The sequence below is a fragment of the Neofelis nebulosa genome, chromosome X, assembly GCF_028018385.1.
Source record: "Neofelis nebulosa isolate mNeoNeb1 chromosome X, mNeoNeb1.pri, whole genome shotgun sequence".
NCBI classification, from domain to species: domain Eukaryota; kingdom Metazoa; phylum Chordata; class Mammalia; order Carnivora; family Felidae; genus Neofelis; species Neofelis nebulosa.
In genome coordinates this window covers 8,518,398-8,545,917 of record NC_080800.1, presented here as the reverse complement: position 1 = coordinate 8,545,917, position 27,520 = coordinate 8,518,398, and the positions used below count along the sequence as shown (strand labels likewise).

Sequence of the window (27,520 nt, the reverse complement as noted above, 5' to 3'; positions counted from 1 at the left end):
TGCTGTAGCATCACCATACAGATAACGCTGTGAGGCTAAGGATTTGTAATCTTGATTTCTTAGTTCAGAAGGCAAGTGGAGGTGCTTCATAATCTGTCCTCGAAGTTGTTTACTTTTTCCAAGTGGGCGTGTGCTTCTCCAAGTGTTTCTCTGAGGAAAGTCCCCTTGAGTGAAAGCAGCATCTTCGATCACGGAAGCCAAAAAGACCCTCCACGTGCACTGACTTGGGCGATAACCCAGAGAAACAATATCCCGTTCCTGAGATGGTGGAGTTTCCACCTTGCTGTTCGCTGGCTGGCCTTAGGAGATGGCAATCGGGGTGCCCATGCCTGGCCACCGGGGACCCTGGGATCCACTCTGTCCTGAGCACAGCAATGCTGCCTTTACATCTTTTTCATGCTGAGCCTCTATCCCTTTACTATTCTTTAAAAAGTGTAGAAATGCCCCATTCTCCGTCCCTTCCTCTCCATCCCTCCTCTCCTTCCCTTCTTTCCTTTTTATCCTTTGAAATTTAGTGAGCTCACTCTTGCATGCTAGAGAAGGTGCCAGACATTAGAACATAGTGTCCCCTTGAGACGATGCCCACGGTAAGGTCAGCCTTTGCACAGTTGTAGGCTGGGGACCATAAAGGGGGGAGTACAGGCTTGGGCGGAAGGAGGATGAGTTCCCTTTTGGCTGTGTGATTTTCAGAGCCGGGGGGCCATTCAAATCGAGGTGCCTCATAGGTAGCTGTAGAGCTGAGAAGAGGGGTTGACAAAATGACTGAGGGTTGATGGGGGGTGGGAGGGAGGGGAAGGTGGGTGATGGGTATTGAGGAGGGCACCTTTTGGGATGAGCACTGGGTGTTGTATGGAAACCAATTTGACAATAAATTTCATATATTGGAAAAAAAAATAAAGACCCAGAAAGGCAAGGAAAGACTAAAAAAAAAAAAAAAAAAAAGAAATAACAAAATGAATTGAATCTAACAAAATGGATTGTAACAAGGATAAATAAAAATTCATAAAGGTAAATGCAGAAAAACCACCTGTATGAATCCTGGATAGAGGGGACACAACTTACAATTAGGTGTATGTGTTTTAACTAAGAATCATTTGTCAGTGTATGCTAACTTATTGGGGCAATTTCCAAAAAATAAACGTTTTCTTGGATTGCGTCAATAGAAGTATAGCGTCTAGAATTAGGGAGGTGATAGTCCTGTTGTGTTACAGGTGGGTCAAGACTACAATTAGAATAATGCATTTAGGTCTTAGCTCATGAGCTGTACAAAAATGGGGGGGGGCAGGCTGGATTTGGCCTACCCATGCTCCATAGACTTCTGTTGTACCAGGCAGCCATCTAACACGACTCCTAGGTGTGTAATTTTGGCTAAGTTTGTTAGGACCACATTTATACTCACATCATAAGGGTGACCATGAAGATTAAATGTGGAAGCACATGTCACACCCTTGGTACAGTGCCCGACACATAATAGCCTGAGATACCAACTAAATGGAAGCGGCCCTCGGTGGGTTTCTTTGGTCACATGATCTTGGGCAATCCCTTCGACATTCTGGGCTTCTGCTCTTCTGCAAAGAAAAGGGAATATGGTCAGATAAGATGATTCCGGAAGCCACTTCTCCCTGGTGGCAAGTGCTTGAGCAGAACCCCTGAAGCAGTCTCCCCGGCACTCTCTTTCTGGTCATGGGTGCCCACTGGCGTCACCGGGAAAGCCAGTGTGTCGGAGTTAGTGACCGCGAGAGCAGCCCTCACATGGCGATGGATGGGCAGTTGGCAGGCTGTCACTCCCCCTTCTCCTATCACGGCAGCGTGTGAGCCGAGCTCGCGCAGCCACCCTGCAGGACGGACTCCCAGTTGCCCTGGGCGATGGCTGCCTTGTTAACTCACATTCATTGACTTCTTTCCCTTCTCTGTCCCACTTCGCCACTCCCCTGCCAGTGTTTTCTGGGGTCACCTCCTGTGGTGGGCAGAATATTGGCTCCTAAGAGATGTCCAAGAGATGTCCGTGTCCCGATCCCAGAACCTTATGTGGCGGAAGGGACTTTACACATGTGGGTTCAATGAAGAATGTCTAGCTGGAGAGATGAGCCTGGATTATCCAGGTGGGCCCAGTGTCGTCACTCAGAGGTGAAAAAGGGAGGCAGCCAGATTCAGCGAAGGAGGTATGACGACAGAAGGGAGAGATTGGAAAATGCTCCAGTGCTGCCTTTGAAGATGGAGGAAGAGGCCACAAACAAGGAAATGCAGGTGGCTTCTCGAAGCTAGAAAAGGCAAGGAAATGGGTTCCCTTAGAGTCTCTAAGAGGAACCCAGCCCCCGCCAACACGTCGGTTCTAGCCCAGTGTGTCCCCTTTTGCACTTCTGACCTCCAGAACTCAAAGATAATCAAGTTTTTTGTTTTGAGCCCCTAAATTTGTGGTAATTGATCACGGCAGCAGCATGAAACTAATACCCCTCCTAAAGCAACTATTTGTCCGCGAATCTTTGCTTCAGCATCTGCTTCTGGGGGGACCCAAATTAAGACACTTCCCAGTCTGACATTGTGTGTTTATTTCTATGTCGCTTAAGATATCAATGCTTTTTAATTGTCCGTAGCAGTTGGTTATTGTGTACTTCGATATGCTTGATGTTGCTCTAAAGCTAGTCAGAAAGAGGGAATAAACTCACTTCTTCCCTGTGTAGAGTTTACCATCGAGCCATGGAAATAAGCCACAGATAATTCTAGCATGCGCCTTGTGCTATTCAGTGCTTTTTATCACTGAGTCACGTAACTGTAAGTATTTATTAAGCCTCCACTGTGAACATTGATCAGATCAATAGGGTGTATAAATATATGCTATAGTCTCTGCCAACAAAAAAGGAAATTCTCAAATCTAATTTTTTAATAAAATGACAGTAATGGCCTAAAAGAGGCCAAACTCATTTTGTCTCTAAAATAAAAGGAGAACAAGGAGTTCTAAGTGAAAACAATGCAGGGATCCCATTTTAGGGAAATCGAAGCACTGCTTTCACCCCCTGGTTCCCATAAAAAGCATGGAAAGTTTATTTTGTTCCCAAGGAAATTCACTGTTGTTTAGCTCCTGAACCATCAACACATTTTTAAAAATTATAATTTACTGCCGCATTTGGCTGCGAAACATACTGAAAGAAGGTTGAAGTCAGATTCACAAGATATGAGTTCGAATTCTGGATCCATTACTTCATACAGTCATGTGACCTCAGGCAAAAATGTAACCGCTCTGAACTGCATCTGTTAACCAACCACGGTGATGTCAGCCTCTAAGGTCATTTGGCCAATGGAGGCCAGCACGCGCTCGTGTTCCAAGCCTTTCGCTATTTTACGGAGTTGGGCATCTAGAAGAGTAAACCTCTTCAACCTTCTGGGCTCCAATTCTGGAGTCCCTCTTCCATTCATTTCTGCTGGCAGGACTGAGATCCCCTCCCAGGCTTCCCCCTTTTTTCTGCAGTCCCTCGCTCTAATTTCAGTCAGGAGTACCCAACATGTGCTAACAGTTTAATCCTAAAGGTGTGGGGTCTGCCTTCCGGGTCGTCCCAGGTGAAAACTTCAGCAAGTGTCTGGCTGCAACACAAAGCTAACTGCTGGAACAGTCTGAATGTTTCCGTGGCTTAACACATTAGAACTTAATTTTTTTTTTTTTTTTGGTAGTATTGGAATGACATCAGGGGTTTGAAGGGCACACTTCCGTGTGGGCATTCAAGGACTCAGGCTTCTCCCGTCTCGTGGCTCCTCCAGGTCCAATCCGTGTGCTCCGTGGAGTGGGGTGAGAATGTGGCACGTCCCACGAGCCTGACCTGCAGGGGACACGCATCACTCCTGCTTGCATTCTGTTGACCAGGACTCCATCATATGGCCCCGTCCTAGCTGCAAGGGGAATGTGGACTCCTGGCTTAGCGTAAATCCTTTGTCGTCAGCTTGCCATTTCTTCCTCGCTGTGCTTCTCTCAAAATGTTGCTATGTGGGTTAAAAATGCAAAATAGACGTAAGTTCCTTTTAGAGCAAAATTGTGCTATAAACGAAAAGGATTTTTTTCCCCCTGAAAGCAAGCTTGTTACATGTTATGACTGGGTTCTCCTGAACACGGTTAGGCACCTAATAAGTTAATGACTTGAGCCGTCATCACCAGGTCTTAACATTGCTCTTATGGGGGAATGCCTACCCAGTTCCAAACTACTGGCCTAAAAATAGGCTCTTGGAACTTATTTCATAAGTTAGTAGCTTCCTCTACCAGCTTTGTAGAGCACGTGTTCATTTTGACTCGATTTCTACTTGATCATAGTTTGATTCCATTTATATTTAGTTTGTGACTTTATGCTAATTTTACATCTTGTCTGTATTCGCGATAAGGTGCAGTTGCCTCTCAGCCTTGACTCCCAGAGTCACTGGTGACACTTGTTGCCTACTCTATGTCAGGTACGCTCTAAGTACATTCTCATTTTAATCCTCCTGGTAATGCTGCAACGTATGCATGATTACCTCTATTTGATTATTGAGAAAACCAACTTAGAGAGCGTAACTATGCTAGTTTTCTATTACTTTTGTGACAGATTACTACCAACTTAGTGACTGTGTTCTGTACTAGAGGCTCTTGGGGGAGAATCAACTGTGAGCTCATTCAGGTTGTTGGCAGAACTCAGTTCCTTGTGGCTGTAGGACTGAGGTCTCTGCTGCCTTGCTGGCTGTAGGCTTGGGCTCTTTCTCAGCTTGGAGAGGTCACCAGCCTTCCTTGGCTCATGGTCCCTCCATCTTTAAAGCCACAAATGCTGTGTCAAATCCTTCTCATGGTTGCAATCTCTCTGACTTCCGCCTTTTTAAAAGTTTTTTTTTTCTTTAATTTTAATTCCAGTATAGGTAACATACAGTGTTATATTAGTTTCAGGTATACAACATCATGGTTCACCAATTCTATTCATTACTCAGTGCTCATTCTGAGAAGTGTACTCTTTAATTCCTATCACATATTTCACCCAGACTTCTGCCTTTTAAAGGGCACAGCCGGATAATCTCCATATCCTAAGGTTAGGTGACTTGGGACTTTAATTACATCTACAAAATCCCTTTGTAACAGTACCTCGATTAGTGTTTGATTAACCAGAGGATGGGAATCTTGTGGGGGCCATGTTTAGAATTGTGCCTGCCCCAGTAACTAACTTGCCTCAATTGGCACAGCTAGAGAGTTGGAAAGCAAGCTTTGGAAACCAAATGTACCCAGCATTAGTCCCTTTTCTGTCTACCAGGTTGCCCTTGTTGCAGAAAGGAGTGGTGGGCAATACCTGAAGAGAATGTCCAGCCCCAATTCCTAACCTAGAGGCATAGAATTTAAATAATTCCTACATTAAAAGTTATAGATTTAACATTTTTTAAATTGTGCATCAAAGTAATACTCTTTTCCAAATGCCACCACCGGAGAGATGGTATGCTTGTGGGCTACCCAGACAGATCTGGATGAATTCTAAGAGCCACCGTTTATTCATTCTGAAATGCCAAGCCTCAGTTTCAGCACTGTATAGTGGGATAATCATAGTATCTTACAGTTGCATCATGAGAGACTGAAGCAATGACACTTATAAATGTTTTTCATAATTCCTGGCACACAGTAAGCACTCAGTTGTTAACCATCACCTCTGCCAGCATTATCCTCATCATCGTGTTGTGGTCCTTGCCGGCCATCAGCCCAGACAGCAAGTGCATATTAAGTGTATCAAGTATTTATATCCCGTATGATAACATGTAAGACAAATCGTGTGCATTTGTCAAATGGGAGGAAAAACTATTATGCCCCCGATCTCATTGCTGACTTGACTTTGCTTCTGAAAACCTCAGCTGTGGATTAATAAGTGTAAGACTTGCTGATTTTTCCATCTCTTGGAGACTCAGGAATAAAAGGGGAGGATTTTTTCTGTGCCACTCATGTAACTGAGCGTTTGTCTGCTTGGTTCCGATTCTGCTGGTCACTTAAATGGATATAAGTTTCATGTCATAATTCACGAGCCCTTGTGTCACTTTCAGGGCCCTCCTCTCAACGTGTCCTCCTCCTTTTCCCTCTTGATCCAAGACCCATTATTGGAAGGTCTCTAACATATGTTTCATTTTACTTTTACTCCAGACTCGAGCTTGCTGTAAACAAGAAATTTATTTTTAGTATTTTTGCTCTGCATTTTATTCAGATCTTTTCTCTTTCTGCATTTGCACCACATTCCTAGGCTGCTGTGAAGCCAACTTTTTCAATGTGAGAAAACGAAATGTCATGGAATGAAGGCTTGGTGGCGACCAACGGAAGTGCCTGTTGAGTCCTCTGTGGGGAGGAAGCTGGAGACCCCTGGATGGTTTAAGCAGAGATTTGAGTGAAGAATTATGAAGGACAGAGGTGGTAGGAGGAACCCCCAGGACTGGTTCGAAGCAGCATATGCTGAAGAAAACGTGGGGCTGCCCAGACCTCCGTTAGGATGGGGGATTGTGGGTGGGAGAGGCCACCGTGGTGTAGACACTCCTCCGCCCACCGCAGCCTCTAGAAATCAGCGGTGGAAACGTTCCATGGTATGGTAGTGTTGCGGTTGGAGCTGCAGTCTGAGCTTTGGATTTAATCACCTTACATCAGTTCTATGTATTATTCAAACGTAGGGAGAGGAGAGAAATTTCTAGTGAACAAAACCTTGTGAAAGCCTTCTGGCTCTGCTACCTCCCCCCTGCATTTAACCCAGCCGCCTGCGACGTCCTTTACAAGGTGATGTGCCCCTTTTGCTTTCCGTGTTAGCCTTTTAGCATTCTCATCGTCTAAGTCATGGTTTCTCCACCGTGACCCTCGGACATTTGGGGCCGGGTCATTCTTTGTTTTCCCTCGGCATTTGCTCCACACCCGGAGAGCCTTCAGCAGGAACACCTGAAGCCCTGCTCCTGAGGGCTCTTTTTGGTTTTTCTTCTGATGATGGGCAGTGCTAGGGAGTTAACGCCTACGAAAGGAGCCCTGGGCAAGTGTTGGATGGGGAGGCGCTGGAGAGCTGGGACAAATGTGCGGCGTGGTCCACACTGTCTCCCAGCACTCTCTGATGGGATCGGGCCCCAGTGGCCACAGAAGTGACTTGTTTGATAACACACCTCTACCGATGTCTGCCCCTTCGCTGACTCCCCTCCCAAATAAACTGTATACATTCACATCCTTGTCTCAGGGTCCACTCGTAGGGGAACGCGAGCTGAGACTCCGTGTTCCAAACATTGCAATTCGGGATGTCTGGAGAAACCTTGAGCCAGTTCTCAAAGATTTGTCCGTGAAACGCCATTGATCAGTGTTGTCACCAAGTGCTCTAAGGCCTACGCCCTGGGTGGGCCAGGCCACGCTGGGGATGGGTGCGCGCTGCTGTGTGTCTGTGCCGATGTGCACATTGTTATTTCTCGTGGGTTTGTTCTGAGTAAAGCTCTTGGAAATTGTGTTTTCCCACAAGTTCCACAAATGTTTCCACATTTTAGAAATTGTTTGAGCATGCTCTAAGCTGTGACTTTGAAAGTCAAACAGTTTTGGCTGGTGATATTATTTTTAAAGAAACAAAACAGTCTTGTTTTGTTTTTAATTCTGGCTTTTGTTATGCTTTGCAATCCTTTTCTGCTCTGAGGGCCTTTGCTTCCTTTGTTTAGTGCGTGGCTTTGCAGAAGGCTCATGGAAGTATTTGGTAGACATTTTTATACGGATGTGATTACAGTGAATTTTCCTGGTAATACTTTACATTCTAAAGCCCTTATAACATAGAATGTTTCATTTAATCCTCACCCAAATCTGGGATGATAGGATTAGCATCACGCTTTAATGAAAGAGAAAGCCAAGTTCCAGAAAGTTTAAGTGAGTTTCTGTTTAGCACTTTTAACTAGTCACGAATTAATGTAAAACTTTCATCAATGTGATCAGTGGTTCTTCAAAGACCGCAAAGAAGGACCACATGCTCTCCAAGGGGTGTAGAGCTGTAGGATGTGGGGAAACATGGGGAGGAGAGGACACGGCCCTCAGCAGCAGCTAGCACGCGGAGAAAATGAACACGAGTGAGTCAGAGACTATAGCAGCATGTCCCCAGGTGCTTTTCTGACCTTCCAGGAAATCTTCACTATTGCCGTCAGTCTCCAGCGACCTCTCAGCACCATTAAAGCTGTGGTCCATCTTTCCTGCGGCAGCATCTAGGACAGCATGGCACCCCTGTGTCGGTTCACACAATCTAGTGCAATTCTTTATCTTGCTTGTGCTAAGGTTGTGCCTGGCAAGAAGAGGAAGTACTTGACTGTTTCAAACGTCGACGTTGGATTTTGAGGCGAGGTCCAAAGCAGATTGGTTCTGTTTCTGCCAAGGACTGGAATCTTACCTCTGGTACCCAGGCCGGCGTCAGAGTCCCCACTGACAGTTGCCATCCCTGAGATTGAGCTCAGTCTGATTTCTTAAGCCTTTGCCTGTTGCCCAGTGTCGGTACCGGGGTTGCTCCTATGGGAACCCAACCCGATTGCCTCCTCTGGGCCCTTCTACCAACAGTGAACCTGAGTCATGACTAAGGCATTCTGCACTAACCAGGATTTATTTGGAAAACAGAAAACCTTTAGCTATTTCGAGAAGAAAGTGATTTGATACAAGAGTTGGAGGCTTACGAAGGAACTGGAGAGGCCGGCAGCCACCTTTATCGAAACGGGGCGGATAGTAACATAAAGAAAGAACCACCGGTGATCTCAGCTACCTGCCGTAGCCAGAAGCACCTGGCGACACCTCCCATTGCTCATCTGCCAAAGCCCACACACCTGCCTGCCACCACCACGCTGGGCGTTGGCTTCTCTCCTGCCCCGTGAGTGTGTCCTGTTTGTGTGGCCTCACTCTGAACCTCGATGACACAAAGCCTGGAGAAGGTAGCTCACACACTTCTAGCCTCAGAGATACTGGGAACAGCGTAAAAGAAAGAACATAGTGCTGAGTAGCTTACTGATAGTACAGGCTATATCCTGTCTCTAGAAATTTTCTGAAGCTGAGTATTGAGCCTTTAAGTAGGACACTTAAAGAGGACAGTGTTACTCCTCCAAAGTCAAAGATGCTAAGAAAAACATTTCTTATCTGGAGCTCTGTAACGGTGGCCCTGCAGATGCCACTGCCCCGGAAGCTCTGGTGCTGTCCAGCCACCGTCGACCCCACCGTGTTCTTCAACGTCACCGTGGATGGCGGGCCCTTGGGCCATGTCTCCTTTGAGCCGGTTGCAGGCAAAGTTCCAAAGACAGCAGAAAACTTTCATGCTCGGAGCACTGGGGAGAAAGGATTTGGTGATAAAGGTTCCTGCTTTCGCAGGATTATTTGGGAATTTCTGTGCCAGGACTGTGCCTGCACATGCCATAATGGCACTGGTGGCCAGTCCATCTATGGGGAGAAATCTGACGATGAGAATTTCATCCTGAAGCACACAGGTCCTGGCATCTTGTCCGTGGCACACGCTGGACCCAACACAAATGCTTCCCAGGTTTTCATCCCCACTGCCAAGACTGAGTGGTTGGATGGCAAGCATGTGGCCTCTGGCAAGGTGAAAGAGAGAAGGAATATTGCAGAAGCCATGGAGGGCTTTGGCTCCAGGAATGCCAAGGCCAACAGGAAGACCACTATTGCTGACCAACACTTGACTTGTGTCTTATCTTAACTACCAGACCATTGCTTCTGTAGCTCATGAAGGCACCCCTTCACCCCCATCTGCTGGAAATATCCTATAATCTCTGTGCTCTCGCTGCAGTTCTGTGGGTTCCATATTTTCCTAATACTCCCCTCCAAGTCTAGCTGGATTGTGGAGTTATGTTTATGATAATGAAAGAAAAACTAAACAGCAACAATAACACCAACCAAAGATTCTGTAATGGTTCTAATAGTGGATGTGAATCACTTGTATCAAGTGATTTGATACAAGGGTTGGAGGCTTACTGACTAGTCCAAGCAGAACTACCAGGAAAATTGGGCAGCTCTCTGTACCCACACCTTTACTCTGCACAGTATAGTTGTACCCTGAGATTTCCTTATTTCCTGGTAAAATATGTACCACACTTTAGTCAGCTGACTCAGTGTCCGTTCTACTCCTGTATGCCAAGGTCACAGTCTTGGATACGTTTTGGGCTAAGTCTGCTCCTCCAGAGACGAGTCTTGGAAAAAGTCCCCAGGAGGCAGTGGGGACTGGCCAGTGGGTCATCCCTGAATACCTGCTCCATCACATAGTCGTCCAGGGCATGGGACTTGGCTGAGTGCTAACACCACTGTGGCTGTTGCTTTTAGTGGCATATTATACTTGTCATCTGATTCACAACATTTGCTTCCAGAAGCTGTGCTTTTGGCCTGGGTACAAGACTAAAAGGCTGAAGCAACCATGAAATTGACCTAATGCTGTTTAAAAATGTTACTGCTTCTTACGAGTCATGAAGTCTGATTTACTCCTCATAGAATGTTAATAATCAGGTTTCTTTTCATCGCAAAGTGAAATAGTCTTCGTATATTCATGATTAGGTGTTGGGAAGGAAATTTTACTCTGTTTAGTAGATTAATTAATAGTAAATATGACGCCGTGATGTATTTTTTTTTCCCTCAAGAACATTTTATAAAACCAGAACTCAGTAAAGCCAATTGTTCTTTTGGATAAGCCAAATAAAAAGTGTTCTACCTAAGCACCTAGGGACTCTTGATTTAATCTAACTGAAATATTAACTTCAATTTTTTTAAGACTTCAATAACTGATAGTTCTAATTTATTTCTTCTGAGAAATTTGTGTTGGAATTCTAATCGATATTATTCTAAAGATTAAAAAAAATTCTGGTTGGAAAGTAGAGATATATCTACTATTAAAATTTTGTTTCTTTGGGGGCACCTGGGTGGCTCAGTCGGTTGAGCGTCCGACTTCGGCTCAGGTCATGATCTCACAGTTTGTGGGTTCAAGCCCCGCATCAGGCTCTGTGCTAACCGCTTGCTCAGAGCCCGGAGCCTGCTTCGGATTCTGTGTCTCCTTCTCTCTCTGCCCCTCCCCCACTCACGCTTTGTCTCACTCTGTTTCTCAAAAACAAATAAATGTAAAAAAAAAAATTTAAAAAATGTTGTTTCTTTGATAATGATTAGCAAGCAAACGGAACGGCATAAGAACTTAATAATGAAAATATTAAATTTTAAGATCATTTTCCAAAGTAGATAGTTAAGTAACTGGAAGCTGTACTCTTTTCTTGCTGTCTCTCATTTTGTTTTCATGAAGTAAAGGCACTTCATATGATTTTTCTGTTGACAATGGTAACATGTCAGCAAGATGTTTTACAACAGAGTAGTTCTGGGGCTGCATCTGACTCTCTGTGACCTTTCACGTATGATATGTTAGACCCCTAGACAGATATAAAGATGAGACATCAAGACTAAGAATGCTAAGAGACATGTTCTGGAAAATAAGGCCTGCAGGAAATCATTCTAAGTGAATCAACAATAACTTACCAAAGGGTATAATGTTTCAGTTCTAGGAGAAACCAAGAATACTGGAATTTGTTCCAGAACTTCACTTCACCTTGATTTAAGGTATAAACATGAATGTGAAATTATGCCAGTTGCTTCTAGACTTAACTTGTGATATGAAATGAGGAACTGGTAGCTGTGATCAAGTTCCTGATTCTTACAAATGATGAAGATATGCAAAGTATATTTCCAGTCTTTGTATAAACGCATCCATGTTCTGGCTCATTGGAGTATTTTTCTGATTAACCAGTGGATATGTACTTATATGTGTGTGCTTGCCTGGAAGAGAGAAATGCTTACTCTTGATTAATGTGCTTCTGATTATATACATCTTGTGGGGTTTCATAAAAGTGCACTCCTTAATCTCCACCACATATTTCCCCCATCCCCCCACCCACCTCCCCTCTGGTAACCATTGGTTTGTTCTCTATCGGCAAGAGTCTGTTTCTTGGTTTCCCTCTCTGTCTCTTTCCTTTGCTCATTTGTGTCGTTTGTTAAATTCCACATATGAGCGTAATCATACGGTATGTCTTTGACCGACTTATTTCGCTTAGCATAATACTCTCTGGTTCTATCCATCCGTGTCATTGCAAATGGCAAGGTTTCATTCTTTTTAAACGACTGACTAGTATTCCATCAAATATATATGCATATATATTTGTACATACCGCGTCCTCTTTAGCCATTTCTTTATCGATGGACACTTAGAGCTGCTTCCATGATTTGGCCATTGTACATAATGCTGCCATAAACATAGGGGTGCATGTATCTTTTTGAATTGGCGTTTTCATACTTTCTGGGCAAATACCTGTTAGTGCAATTACTGGAGTGTAGGGCAGTTCTGTTTTTAACTTTGTGAGGAACTTTGATACTGGTTTCCATAGTGGCTGCACCAGTTTGCATTCATTCCCACCGACAGTGCAAGAGGAACCGGTTCCCCTCTCTCCACATCCTTGGCAACACTTATTTTTTTCTTGTGTTTTTAGTGTAGCCATTCTGACAGGTGTGAGGTGATATCTCATTATGGCTTTAATTTGCATCTCTCTGATGATGTTCTTTTCGTGTGTCTGTTGGCCACCGGGATGTCTTCTTTGGAAATGTCTGTTGGTGTCTTCTGCCCATTTTTTATTGGATTATTTGGTTTTGGGGGGTGTTGGGTTGTCTACGTTCTTTATATCTTTTGGACACTAACCCTTTATTGGGTATGTCATTTGCAGATATTTTCTCCCATCCTGTAAGTTGCCTTTTAGTTTTGTTGGGTGTTTCTTTCACTGTGCAGAAGCTTTTTATTTTGCGGTAGTCCATTAGTTTATTTTTGCTTTTTTTCTCTTGCCTCAGGGGACTTATCTAGAAAAATGTTCCTGTGGCTGATGTCAGAGAAATTACTGCCTTGCTCTCTTCTGGGATTTTTAAGGTTTCAGGTCTCACATTTAGGTCCTTAATCCATTTTGAGTTTATTTTTGTGTATGATGTAAGGAAGTGGTCCAGTTTCTTTCTTTTGCATGTAGCTGACCAGTTTTCCCAGCGCCATTTGTTGAAGAGACTCTCTTTTTCCCAGTGGATATTCTTTCCTGCTTTGTTGAAGGTTAATTGACCATACAGTTGTGGGTTCATTTTGGGGTTTTTTATTCTGGTCTATTGATCTATGTGTCTATTTTTGTGCCAGTACCATGCTGTTTTGATGACTACAGCTTTGTAATGTGACCCGAAGTCTGGAATTGTGATACCTCCTGATTTTTTTTTCATAAGTGGGTATTTCAACTCTCCATCACTTAATTACAGTCAGTAATTAAATCATTCAAGGAATTTTAACATCTTGAAAACACTTATTTCAAATAATATATTCATTTAATGTCTTTTTTGTTTTCTTATGAGTTTTCTAATAAAAAGTATTTTCTTTATTTTCAGCTCAGTGCCTTTTAAAAATGGTATTAATATGTGGTCTTAAGGATCCATGTATTCCAGGTGCTCAAGGGTCATTGTGTTTTTTTTTAAATAACTTATTTGTGGTGGGTTTTCTCCCTAAAGCAGAAATTAGTCCAAATACACATGGCCTTGAGATTTCACAATTAGGCAATTAAATTAGAAAAATGACAACTGGCATGTGTTCAAAGTAATAAAGTTCCAAAAATAGAAAGTGAATCAAATTAACATAAAGGCATTAACTTTTTTCTGGGTGGCATGAGTTTGCAAAAGTCTTGAGTAATGAGATTTGCTTATTCTCAAAATAGCCAGAGAACCTTGAGTGACATTGCATTTCAAAGGTGGGGGCCAGAGGGAAGGTCGCTGTCGGTATTGGAGTGCCAAAAGGGCAGAGATTTCACCTCGAAATCACCTAGGCTAGTACATGCCGCTCTACTTTGAAATCTTTACCTACTACTGTAAAGAAATTATTTTGTGTGTGTGGATTTTCAAATGATTTATAAAACGATCCCTGGATCTGGAAATTTAGATGGCTTTTAAAACTTTATTTTTGTTGAGTTTTCCATGCTGTTTATATTTTCCTAACATTCAAGTAATGATAAAGTTTTTTTTTTCATTTTAAAAAGAATCAATTCCAAATAGTATTCCCATTGTGTGGGATCGTTGGCTCTAAGCTTTGTGCTTTCTTGATATATCAGTTATATGCTAACAGGCTTTAAAAATTTGTGCACATGTGGGGTGCCTGAGTGGCTCAGTTAAGCATCTGACTCTTGATTTTGGCTCAGGTCATGATCTCACAGTTCGTGGGTTTGAGCCCCACATCCGGCTCTGTGCCCAGAGCATACTTGGGATCTTCTCTCTATCCCTGTCTCTCTGCCCCTTCCCCACTCACGATCTCTCTCTCTCTCTCTCTCTCTCTCTCTCTCTCTCTCTCTCTGTCTCTCTTTCTCAAAAAATAAATAAACATTTAAAAAAATTGTGCATGTCGGGGTGCCTGGGTGGCTCAGTCGGTTAAGCGTCTGACTTGGGCTCAGGTCATGATCTCATGGTTTTGTGGGTTCAAGCCCACGTCAGGCTCTGTGCTGACATCTCAGAGCCTGGAGCCTGCTTTGGATTCTGTGTTTCCCTTTCTCTCTGTCCCTCCCCCGCACATGCTCTGTCTCTCTCTGTCTCTCAAAAATGAATAATAAAAAAAAGTTAAGAAAAATAAAAAAAAATTGTGCACGAGCATTTGAAGAACGTATGAGCGAAGGATCATGCCATTTCCATTGGTGTTTCACGCTGCAAGACTGGTTTTCAAATCCAAAGATTTGGAGATCTGTGGGCAGTTCCCCAAAGTAGTACAGTAGTTCCACTGTTTTAAAAGACAGTTTTCATTTTACATAATTTCTGGCACGTTCTGAAAAAGGCTGACATGCACACTTTTTTGCTGATTCCCCCAGTGTGGCCGTTATCCATTTTGTTCTGGGTGCTGTTGTGAAGGTCATTCGAGGTAATGATGCATTACCCCTGTTTTCCTTACTTCCTGGCCTTCCCTCAGAGCTCCTGATCCCTTCTCTGGCCCTTCAGTGCTTCCGTCTTCCAGTGGCTATTGCCACTGGCCTTCACCTGAGCTTGTCAGCCCTCTGGACGTGCATGGACATCCACATGTTGTACCCCCGGTTTTCATGTGGGCCAGCCAGTGCTTCTTGAGACCAAGAAGGCCACGGCCTCCCGCAGCGCCCTTTCTTTGAATGAAAAGTGGATGGGGTGGGGAAAGTTGGAAGGGCTGGCCCATTTTTGGTCCAGAGCTGGTTGGAAATTTGGGTTGGCCAAACATAACTTTATTTTCTTGGAGGTAATAGCCAGCCTTGATTTTATTTAATGTATAGTATTTTTAAAAATACTATTTCAGGGGGCACCTGGGTGGCGCAGTCGGTTAAGCGTCCGACTTCAGCCAGGTCACGATCTCGCGGTCCGTGAGTTCGAGCCCCGCGTCAGGCTCTGGGCCGATGGCTCGGAGCCTGGAGCCTGTTTCCGATTCTGTGTCTCCCTCTCTCTCTGCCCCTCCCCCGTTCATGCTCTGTCTCTCTCTGTCCCAAAAATAAATAAAAAACGTTGAAAAAAAAAATTAAAAAAAAAATACTATTTCAGGGGTGCCTGGCTGGCTCAATCGGTAGAACATGCAACTCTTAATCTCGGGGTTGTAAGTTCGAGTCCCACGTTGGGTGTAGAGAGTACGTAAAAATAAAATCTTAAGAAAACTTATTTCACTTTTGTGTGCTTATTGATGTTAAACAGATCATAAGTGCACACGGTTAAAAAATTCAGATGGTCCAAAACAGATGTGCCTCCCCTCTCGATCTGGAGTCCAACGTTTACTTACCCAGAGTCCACCACTGATACCAAATTCTTGCATATGTTTTTATTCTTCCGTGATATCGTATGCGTATGTAAGCATGCATCTCTCTCTCTCTCTTCCTGTCCCTTTCACCACCTACCCACCGCCCCCCCCCCCCCCAGATATATACAAACTGTAGTATGCTATTCGGACAGAGTTGCTTACACTTAACAGAGCATGGCGATAGTTTCGTACCTCTGGGTATGAAAGGGCTTTAAGTTTCTTCTCTTTAAGGGCTTCGTAGTATCTAACAATATGGAAATTAATTATAGACTAGCAGTCCCTTATTTTATTTAACCTGTCCCCTACTGATGGACATTTATGTTGTTTTGGGTCCTTTACTTTGGGTCAGGGGTTGACGAACACTTTCTGTAGAGGCCAAATCATAAATATTTTAGGCTTTGTAGGCCATGTAGTCTCTGTTGCAACTGCCCAGCCAATGCCCTCCTGTCACCGGAGCAGCCCTAGACGGTATGTAAATGAATGGGCGTGGCTGCGTTCCAATAACATTTTATTTACAAAAACAGGCAGCAGGCGAGATTTGGCCCCTGCTCTGGATGATCAATTTTGAGAAGCACTGTCATTGCATCTGACACTGTGACTGGCCTGTAGCAAGTGTTCAACAGATGTTTGTTGACTGATAGGTGGTTTGGGTGGAAATTTGTAGTAGATGTAAGGAGAATGCTAAACAACGAACGACTTGAACAGGACATATTGGTATCGAAAAAGAATGAAATGGAAAATGCATGACCTTCAGAGCCTTCTACTTTTTGGTATTAAAAACATTTTTTTAAATGCTTATTTTTGAGACACAGAGAGAGAGACAGAGTGCAAGCAGGGGAGGGGCAGAGAAAGAGGGAGACACAGAATCTGAAAGCAGGCTCCAGGCTCTGAGCTGGCAGCACAGTGCCCAGCGTGGGGCTCCATCCCACAAGCCGCGAGATCATGACCTGAGCCGAAGTCGGACGCCCAAGTGACGGAGCCACCCAGGTGCCCCCAAAACATTTTTTTCAGGTGATGCTTTGACTTCTTGTTTAAGTGTGATAAACAGGAATGTGACAATTACGTAGTGGAAGAAAGACTGATCTGGGTCTTCCTAGCAGTATTGCCCTGTGAAATTTCAGTTCCTGTCCTGTAGGCCCTCCGTCTCACCAACAAACTTAAAATAACCCACAGAACTGGGTACAGGGACTTGGTTCATGGTCATTAAAACCATTTGTTTTTGAAAAATTTTAAATTTTTTTTTAACATTTATTTATTTTTGGGACAGAGAGAGACAGAGCATGAACGGGGGAGGGGCAGAGAGAGAGGGAGACACAGAATCGGAAGCAGGCTCCAGGCTCTGAGCCATCAGCCCAGAGCCTGACGCGGGGCTCAAACTCACGGACCGCGAGATCGTGACCTGAGCCGAAGTCGGACGCTTAACCGACTGAGCCACCCAGGCGCCCCAAAACCATTTGTTTTTGAATGATGAGTGTATCTTCTCGAAAATGAGTATCATCTCCATAATGTCCTCTTCTGAATGGCCTCCCTGGCTTTTTCATCTTTGTAACTCTCAATTTAGCATCTAACAAAAAGAGAAGCACAGTACAGTTTTATTGGAACACAGCCACACCTGTTTGTTTGTGTATTGCCTATGGCTGCTTTCCTGTTACAGCAGCAGACCCGAGAAACTGAGGCAGCGACCTTAAAACTCACATAGCCAAAGGTATTTACTACCGTGGCCCTTTATAGGAAAAAGTTTGCCAACCCCTTTTATATCGTACTCTTCGTTTCCCAACTTGGAGAATTTGGTGCTCTCTGCTCTGAAGTTACAGGGGTCCATTCCGATTTTTCAAGACAGAGACCTTGAAACAGGCCTCTTCCTTAGCTTTTAAGGAGCAGGCCTGGTTGTTCTGTTGATTTGTCTTTTCAACACAGTGAACTCCTAATTTGTTGAGCGGACACTTATCGAACACCCGTTATGCTCAAGCCTGGGAATACAAAGGCAGATGAGATTGATTTTCTGTCCTAAAACACTTGGTGCTGATGGTAGATACAGATCAGTAAATCAGTGGTTATGGTGAGTGACAGAGGTGTGAAGGGACTACTATGGGACGAAGAGCCCTGTATACTGTCCTGAAGGACAGAGAAGTCTTCTTTATGCAGGAAGGTGAAGCTTGAGCTACATTTTGACGGCTGAGTTGGAGTTGGACAAAGAAGGAGGCAAAAGGCACAGAGGGCAGAAAGAGGGCACATGTAATATGTACAAAAGTGCTGAGGCCTTAGACCACTTTGAATCACCTGAGGAAATAGAAGAAGTGACAGAGAAGGAAAAGAGCCTCATCATAGACGACCAAGGGCGTGAATGATATAAGAGTAAGGTGAAAGCATTGCCTCCCCTTTTCATTCCACCGTGGGCCATCAGGGGATCGTGACCTTGAAATCGCTGGAGCATGAAGGACTCCGAAGTTCTGGAAGAGCCGTTGTGTCTGATCTCTTCAGAGGAAGGGAGGGTGAGCACCTGTCACTTCAGCTGAAAAGTGACTATGGCCAAAGCAGACAAGTCGCCAGAGGCAGAACGACCCAATAAATCCCCGCAATAGTTAATCTGGAGGCAGAGGGAGTTTACGTGACTTCCCTCTGGAATTCTCCATGGGGAGGGGGCATCTTTTTGGGAGTAACAATTCTCCTTTTCAAACTCTGGCTAAAGCTCTTTGTATTGGGAGGGCAACTAGACTTGATAACCCTCTACAGACCAGTTCAAGTTAAAAGCAAGAGAGGAAAACAAAAGCAAATTAAGCCCATTCTTTTGCCAAGAAGAAGTGTTATTTGATTTTTATTTGCATCCTGAATGTTCTTTGGAAAAGAACATGCCATTTGGCAATGTCCAAAGGCCTGTTGACAATCCTTCGACATCATTTTCTGTTTCCATTGCCTCACTCGGCACGAGGGCTCTCATAAGCTTTCCAGTCAACGATGAAGCCCAGATGTTGTGGATAAACCACAGCCTTTGGGGGGAAAATAAGCAAATACTAATAATAAATAGTGCCTCAAGGTCATGCTGTGGCTCTCTCTAAAGTGGCCTGATGATCAGGCTTCATCATTCCCCAGGCAGATTGCTTGGATTTTAATTTTGGCAGCAAATAATGTGGAGCATATGGCCTCAGGAATGGTAGCTCCATCCGGATAATTCCTGGTGATGGTTCCATACCAGCTTTCTTTAACTTGGTGATTTGAGTGCGCGCTGTGGTGGGTCAACAAGCCATTTCTGTCTAGAATGATTTAGAGAGTAGGCTCCCAGTTTGGGTCCTTTCTCATCTGTGGAAGCCTTTGGAGGCTATATTAGCCTTATGTATAACTTGCAAGTTCAGATTTGCTCAAAAACAAGCCTGGGTTTGATTAGCGAGTCGGAGGTAAGAAACGTCCTTTCTTGTGATGTGATCCCAAATCCCCAGTTTCTGTGGTGGCACCTATGACATTTTTCTATTTAAGGATGAAGTTCCATGTGCTTACAGGTCTTTCCATAATAAGTAACACTAGGCTGAATCACGAGGCTCATCCAATGTTTTAAAGGATTATCACTAAAATAATGTCGTTTATGCTTGGTCTCCTTATAATGTCGCTATTCATTTCTTTTGTGAATTTTTTATTTTTTGGGTCTTTTCCCATATACATTTTGCATTGCAGTAAAAGCAAAGACAAAACTGTTAAGATGCAGGAGATTCTTGTGGCTGTGGGGCAAAAACTTGCAGTCTCTTGGTGCCGTTTGTAACCCCTGCAGACGCCTAGAGTTTTATCTCTGTGGCCGCGTTGGGGCTTTCTCACTGTGAGTAATCTAGCATTCACGCTACGTTCTATTCATAGTTGTCTTACTGTCTCTGACAGTGTAATTTCAAAACTTTTAATCTGCTCCCAGAGAGAACTTTTCCGTGAGTGATAGGATTTATAGAGGAAACTGTCAACTGAATAACAGGTACTAACTTCTCTTCTTTCCTCTTCCTTTTCTTTCTTCTCCTTTTCTATTAGCAAAGCTTGATGTGCAATAACTTTATGTTTCCTTTTTATGACAGTGTCTTTGTATTCTTCAATAGCAATGTCCTAGGGCAGAAAATGTGATTGTTGTGGGGGGAGAAGCAGGAAGAACAATGTGTTCTTGCAAACGTTTAATGAACACTTGCTATGTGCCAGACCCTGAGTGAGTTATTGGAGTACAGCTGCGGATAAGACATAGTCTCCCTCTTTGGGAACTTTAGGATCAATAGCATAATACAGTACAGTAGAGGAAGCAATAAACAGGATATTCTGGAAGCACTAAAGACTCGAAAGCAGAGTCATTTTTATTTCTTGGAGAAGAAATTGAGGTTCTGAAATTAAATTCCTGGAAATAAGGGCAACCGTAGAATCATACCGTAACACGATTAGCCATAGTTTGTCACCCTAATAGTAACTCATCTCCTGTCCTGGGAGAATTTCTTTTCCTTGGTCCTCAAGGAGCCGTACTTTCATGGGAGACCCCAAACAAGAAACTGTAAGTCTGCAGGGGCTGAGGGCAGTGTTAGCTTTTGGAGAAGCTCTATTGTCTACAAAGAATGGGTCTGTTGCAGGAAGTCACCCAACTGAGTGCTGGCTAGTCAGAGGGCAGCCGTGCTGCGGTATGGCACAGGTTGGCCAGTTTTCACTGGCACATGGCCTGGCCCCTTGGCTCTTCCTTGAGACTCAAGTCACCTTGTGAGCTCTGAGAACTACTTGGAAGTCAGACGTATCTCTAACTGACCCCATGCCCCCAGCTTTCCTGCCAAGAAAGGTGTTTGGCCTTGGCCTATTACTTGGGAAAGTGCACCAAGCACCGGTTATATGGTAAGTAACAGAATTTTGAGGAGGAGGGGGAGGAGGAGAGTGATGTTGATGATGATGGTGGTGATCATAATGGTGTGGATAGGGCTGCTGCTGGCAATCTCGATGATAAGGACGGGTGATGGCAATAATACTAGGCAGGGACTGTGTCTGATATGCCTATATTTGGCACAGAGGAGGGATTTCAAAATGTTTGTTGAAGGATGGAGTGAGGGGTTAGTTTCCCTCTTAAAAGGTAATGCAGAGGGGCCCCTGGGTGGTTCGGTTGGTCAGGCTTCTGATTCTTGCTTTTGGCTCAGGTCATGATCTCGGGGTCGTGGGACCAGGCTGGGCATGGAGACTGCTTGGGATTTTCTCTCTCCCTCTCTCTGTGCCCCTCCCCCACTCACATGCACACGCTCTCTCTCAAAAATAAATAAACTTAAAAAAATAAAAGGTAACGTAGAGGGGCTTCTGGCTGGCTCAGGTGGTGCATCTCAGGGTTGTGAGTTTGAGCCCCACATTGAATGTAGAGATTACTACCCTCCTTGTTCAACATCCTCCAGTGGACTTTCATTTCATCAGCATAACAGCCATATTTTGTGCTCTGGCCTATGCCCTCTGGCCCTCCTCTGGTATCACTCTGGCCTCTACTGTTATCACTCCCTAGAAAAACACCAGTTTCTTTGCCTTTCTATGGGGATATCCACGCACATTCCCATCTCAAGGTTTTTGGCCACACTCTTCCCTCTGCCTGAAATACTTCTCCGCCAAATATAAATGTGGCTTGCACCTTTACTTCCTCAAGTCTCTGCTCATCCCTCTTCTTCTCAGCTCTCCCCTGACCACCCTGTATAAAAAAGCATCACCTCTATCTCTTTCCCATGTCCCTTTATCTGGTGTTAAGGACTGAGTGTTTGTATCCTCCCTCACATTCCTGTGTTGAGGCCCTAATCCCCCCCAGTGTGAGAATGGTTGGAGGTGGGGCCTTTGGGGGTAGGGAGTTAGGTCATGAGGGTGGAGCCCTCATGAACAGGGTCGGTGCCCTTATAAAAAAGGCACAAGAAAACCTTTGTCTCTGCCGTGTAAGGATACAGCAGGAAGGCAGTTGCCCACAAACCAGGAAAAGGGCTCTCACTAGATACCAAAAATGGTCTCGGAATTCTCAGCCCCCATAGTGTGAGAAATAAATGTTTATTATTTAAGCCACCCAGTCTATTGTATTTGTTACAGCAGCCCAAACTGGCTAAGATATCTGGCTTTATTTTTCTTTGTAGCATTCACATATTATTCATTATTTATGCGTTCCTTTATCACCACCTCTCTTCTCCCACTCTGTCTCCACTGACTCTACACTACGTGAGGGCAACTGCTTTGTTTCTCCAAAGCCATTTCCCCGGAACCTAGAACACGCATGGTACATGGGCATAGATCTGTAAATATCGATGAGTGACTTTGAAATGAATTAATGAATTGTTTATACCATCAGAGGACACATTCTCAAACTGGCTTGTATTTCTAGGTATCTCTGTAAGCTTGTCCTTGTCATCACTCTCTCAGCTGTATGAGCCCTTTCAGTACAGAGATCCCATCAGAAAGTTTTGACGTCCCAAATAGAGCCCAGCACAGTTTCGTTCACAGAGTAGCTGTTCAGTAAATACGTATCAGTAGATCACCCAAAAGGCCCAGCTTATGAGGATTGCCCTCCCCTGTCCTGCTTGCCCACATTTTCCCATCGCCTTGTTTTCCTTTCTACGTTTTTACGTGCCATCGTACTTTCTTTCATTGTAGATGTCCATGGGAAGGGAGATTATACAAAAGCATTGGTCCCTCCACTCTTAGATAAACATGGTGGACTCAGGCTTAATTTTGCGTTATTCATACACTCCACCAAAGACCAACTACCAAGAAGATTATGAGAGATTAGTTTCTATTTTTGATGAAATGAAGTTGCTCTGTGAAAACAAAACAAAAAGCACCCCAAATTCCTAACTTCAAAAGATCAAATAGGACGATTCTTAGAAGGAACTTCTAGCCGATTAAATTTAGGCCAATGTATTTAGATTTTTGCCATACTTTTTAGCATTTTTCGTAGCTTCTGAATATAGTACATTTTCACACACTCACTGCCCTTGAAACGTCTTTCTGAAATAGTTAAACTCATGTCGATGCTCACATGGAACTCAGTGTCACTGCTCCCCTCACCCAAAGGAGCCTGGCCAGTTACTTGCCAATTGAAACTGGCCTGGTACTTGCTGACACATTTTTCAAGAACGGGTTGTGCAATACATGTTGATATTCTGTGTTCTTCCTTCCCTTATTCATCCATTTGGCTCCTTCCTCCTTTCCTGACTCCTTCTATTCCCTCCCCCTTGGCTTTTTGGAATCTATTATCTGCTTTAGTAAACTTAATTGTAAATTGCCTTAAGGGTAAAAGTGCTCTCCATTTCTAATCAGAAAGGACTGTTTTCCGTATTTCTTGAGCATCTCATTCTGTCATAGCTCTTCTTTAAACAATTTTCAAGCAAGTATTTTGTTTGTTCAAGATTGGATTTTCTACTCACTTGAGTCAGATTGTCACAAAGGAAGCTTAAAAAACACTTTCTCACGTCCTTCCTCACAAAACACATTCTGAACTAACAGTTATCGTTAGTTATCATTTTCGTTGGTGGCGTGGTCTTCATCTTAGAGCAAGGAAACTTCCCAGGTCTTGACTGTGTCTTCATCGTCTTTTATAGCTCATGGCATTAGTCTTCTAGGGTTACTGTAACAAAGTAGCACGAACTGGGGGGCTGACACAACCGAAACGTGTTGTCTCCCAGTTCTGGTGGCTGGAAGTCCAAGATCGAGGTGTCTGCAGGCTGATTCTTTTGGAGGAGGCCGAGGGAGCATCTGTTCTAGGGCTCTCTCCTAGCTTCTGGTGCTTTGCTGGCAATGTTTGGCGTCTCTTGGGCTTGTGAAAGCATCAGCTCATATCCGCCTTCATCTTCTTCACATGGTGTTCTTCCTCAGAGGTTTCTACCCCTGTGTCCAAATTTCCTCATTTTATAAGACCACCAGTAGTCATATTGGATTAGGACCCACCCTAATGATGTCATTTTAACTTGAATACCTCTGTAAAGACCCCATCTCTAAATAAGGTCACGTTCTGAGGCCCTGGGGGCAAGAGTTCCAAGATATCTTAGTACAACCCATTAACAAGCATCTTCTGAAATCTGAAGCTCTGGGGTTGACCAAAAGGAACCCATTTTCCACTCTATCAAGGCTTTATTTTTTATTTTATTTAATTTTTAATTTTTAAAGTTTATTTATTTAATTTGAGAGAGAGAGAGAGAGAGAGAGAGAGAGAGAACAAGCACGGGAAGGGCAGACGGAAGGAGAGACAGAATCCCAAGCAGGCTCTACACCATCAGTGCAGAGCCCGATGTGGGACTGCAACTCACAAACTGTGAAGTCATGACCTGGGCCGAGATCAAGAATTGGATGCTTAATCAACTGTGCCACCCAGGCACCCCTATCAAGTCTTTAATTTTAACTCTAGATAGTCAAGCTTTACCTGATTCAGAAGAAATGCTCTAACAAGATGGACTTTTGTAATTTACTTGAGAATTAACGTGTACATGACATTGTGAGGTGTCACCTCTGATTCCTCCAGTAGAATATACAAAATTGAAATTTTAATGATTAGCAGTCTCCCCGTTCAGCTCATAGTTTCCCATCCTGACCTCCTACCCTTCCCCAGGCCCACATTCCAACTCATAAACCCATATGCCTGCCCATTACGGCAAAAGTCTATACCCTGATATTGTCCGTGACTTTTACCTCAGGCCCTTCTTCCTTGTTCGAATCGCTCCTCCAGCTCCCGAATCTTGCTTCTCTCTCCTGCTATTGGACATTTGCATTTGTTCTCTGGATTTCACCGCTCCCCCTCCCCTAAAGAATTTGTCTTAGATGTGTTCTCCTGGCTTTCCCTGATTTTAATCCAGCTGTTAGAGGGACCACCCTAACCAGCCCCTTGACATCAGCTACTACTGCCAACAAGATCCAGTCACCAGCACACACAGTGCACCCCCTTAGTTTCTCCCGAAGTAGGGAATTTGACAAGAGACGATATCGTCATCTCCAAGGTAAGTGTTGTGATAGCATTCTGGATGACTTTGCCCATGGCTGTTCTCTGCCTCATCGGACTCAACTAAGGTACAATGATCCAAATCACCTTTCTGATGTATGATTCTGAAAATGCAGTTTGCTGTTCAACATCCATTCATTGAGTGCAAACTCCTCAGCCTGACGTTTTACCTTCATATACCTGCTAGAGCTCCAAACCAGTGGTTCTCAGCCCTGACTGCACATTGAAGCCACCGGGGGAGATTTACGAACTACTGATGCCTGGATCCCACTCCCAGAGGTTCTGGTTTCATTGCTTTGGGGTGTGGCCTATGTGTTGGGATTGTTTAAAAGCCCCCTAAGTGATTCTAATATTCAGCCAAGGCTGAGAACCACCTATCGAGGGCAGTAGGTCTCCATTTCTCATGTGTGTGGTAATGACCAGCCAGGGTTCTGCATTTCTTTTTTTTTTTTTTTTAACGTTTATTTATTTTTGAGGCAGAGAGAGACAGAGCATGAACGGGGGAGGGTCAGAGAGAGGGAGACACAGAATCTGAAACAGGCTCCGGGCTCTGAGCTGTCAGCACAGGGGCCCGATGCAGGGCTCGAACTCACGGACCGCGAGATCGTGACCTGAGCCGAAGTCGGCACTCACCCGACTGAGCCACCCAGGCGCCCCCAGGGTTCTGCATTTCTAACCACTAGTGATGCTGCTGGTCTACACTGTGAGTAGCAGGGTGATAAATAGAGCTTTCTGAGGTCCGGGACCACATTTTGCCCAATTTCGTGTCTCCCAAGTATAGTGCAGAGGTTCTCAGCAAATGTTTGAAACCAAGTTAAATGTCAGCCTACCATCAACCTTCTAGCCTTTTTCTAAGCATGTCTAAGTCCACATAAGCTTAGACCTGTCTCCTTTTGGAACCTATCCCTAACCACAACCAGGTGGCCAATATTTCTTTCATTCACTCATTCGACAACATTTGCTAAGTTCCCTTTATGGCCCGGTCCAGGGCGTTCAGTGGATAATAAGATGTGATTCCTGCCCTCAAATTGTGTTGGTGGAGGAGATTTTCCCCTAGATTTGTACTTCATAGATTGCGTGGGCAAGGACCAGCTTTTTTCATTTTGTAAAATAGAAAATTAGGCACTTGTCTTAGCAATGTCAAATTGCTATAAAAGTTTCTGAAGTTTCAAAGAAAAGGGACTGGATCTCCAACCCCACTTAGAAATACTCCGTTATCTTCCTCCAAGTGTGGCCCGTGGGCCAGTGGCATTAGCACCACCTCAGAGATCGCTACAAGTGCAGAACCTCGGGCCTCCACCAGACTCGCAGGATCAGCAAGATTCCCAGGTGATCGTGGTGCCCATTAAAGTTTGAGAAGTGAGGGCATTTTCTTTCCGGAAACCCTTTGCAATTCCCCTGTACCTTCTGCTGCCATGGAAGATAGACTTGCCCCAAAGGGCATTCTTCACGTCCATGTTCACACTGCAGTGTAACTGTTGTGACATGTTCTATTGGAAAGTCACTACCGAGATGCCATCGTGTAGAGCCATAAGCTATTTTTAGCCTCTCTGGACGGGCCAAGGATTCTGCTGCCCAAATGACTCCAGAAAACACGAGGCTGATACATCTCAGATTTTCTTGTAACCCTTGCTTTTCAAAAACCGTCTTGGGTGTTTCCTCTTGAGTTCAGCCTTGTTTTATTAACTAAAGAAGCCCACATATTTGGTGTCCCACTTAGGAGGCTGTCCTTTCCCCGCTCTTCATTTACCAAAACATGTTATGTTTCCTGGCACTGCTTTATCAGAGAGAGAGAACCAGAAATTGATTCGACACGCGCAACATTTAATCAGATGGTCATCTCCATCTCAAATTTTTCTTGGGGCTTGAGATAAGGAACATTGGATGTAGACCCGGAAAAGAGAAGGGGTGGTGGACGTTCGAGTTTCCTCCATTTTTGTTAGATGAGTTTGGACGCTGCAGGGAAGTAATTCACAAATAAGCAGGCAGCCACCTGAGGCAGTCCTTGGAGATGGGAAGAGCAATGCCAAAAACAAACAGCAAAACACGGTCCTTCAGAGAAAAAAAAATGGCCATGGGAGAAGGAAATTACTTAAGCCTAATAGAATGAGTCGAAAGGGGTTTCCAAATGTGCATCATTATCCCTTGCTTTGTAACCCTCTGAACAGCAAACAGCACCCTGATGGAACTTGGGAAAGAGCAGATGTGAGGTTGGGCGTAACACTTCCCTAATCCTCACACTTATATTTTATAGAATTTTACAGATTCGTACTTTAAAAATTCTTGCTATCATACTTAAATTCTTCCCACTATGATGATGGAGAAGGGCTTATTGGATGGAGAAGGATATTTACATCTAGTTAGTAACCTTTTATCACAAGCCCAATAATTGCCAGGCATTAGGGATATAAATATGAATATAAATGAGATAATGTCCCAGCCTAAAAAGCAAAAACAATATATAAATCAGGAGTGCCACAGAGGACAATGAAATAACACTTAAATCATAGTTTATTTCTTAATTCTCCCAGTAGGAGCAGGCTCATTTTTCATGTTTTTCTTTATTATTTTGAAGGCAGGACTTCAAAAGAAATAAAAACAGAAGGTCGGCTGCAGGGCAAATCACAGTGGCTCCATTCTTGCATATCCACATGGGCGTCACCCGTGTTTACCTTCCTAAATTGGGAATGCTTACATCGCTTCACAAAAACGTGATCCGTTATTATTTTGTTCCATTTCGGTTTTTTAAACTGGTAGGAAACATGTCATTGATGGTAAGATA

At 44.1% G+C, this 27,520-nt stretch overlaps 2 protein-coding genes across 3 annotated transcripts in view; both read left to right on the top strand.

The window, feature by feature from the left end:
* Positions 1-27,520, top strand: part of ARHGAP6 (Rho GTPase activating protein 6) — a 454,675-nt gene that overhangs the window by 83,470 nt on the left and 343,685 nt on the right. The gene's annotated exons all lie outside the window — the stretch shown is intronic.
* On the top strand, positions 4,263-10,674 carry LOC131502552 (peptidyl-prolyl cis-trans isomerase A-like). Its single transcript, XM_058713358.1, has one exon. It carries the CDS (start codon positions 9,069-9,071, stop codon positions 9,660-9,662), a length of 594 nt encoding a protein of 197 aa, XP_058569341.1. The 5' UTR covers positions 4,263-9,068; the 3' UTR covers positions 9,663-10,674.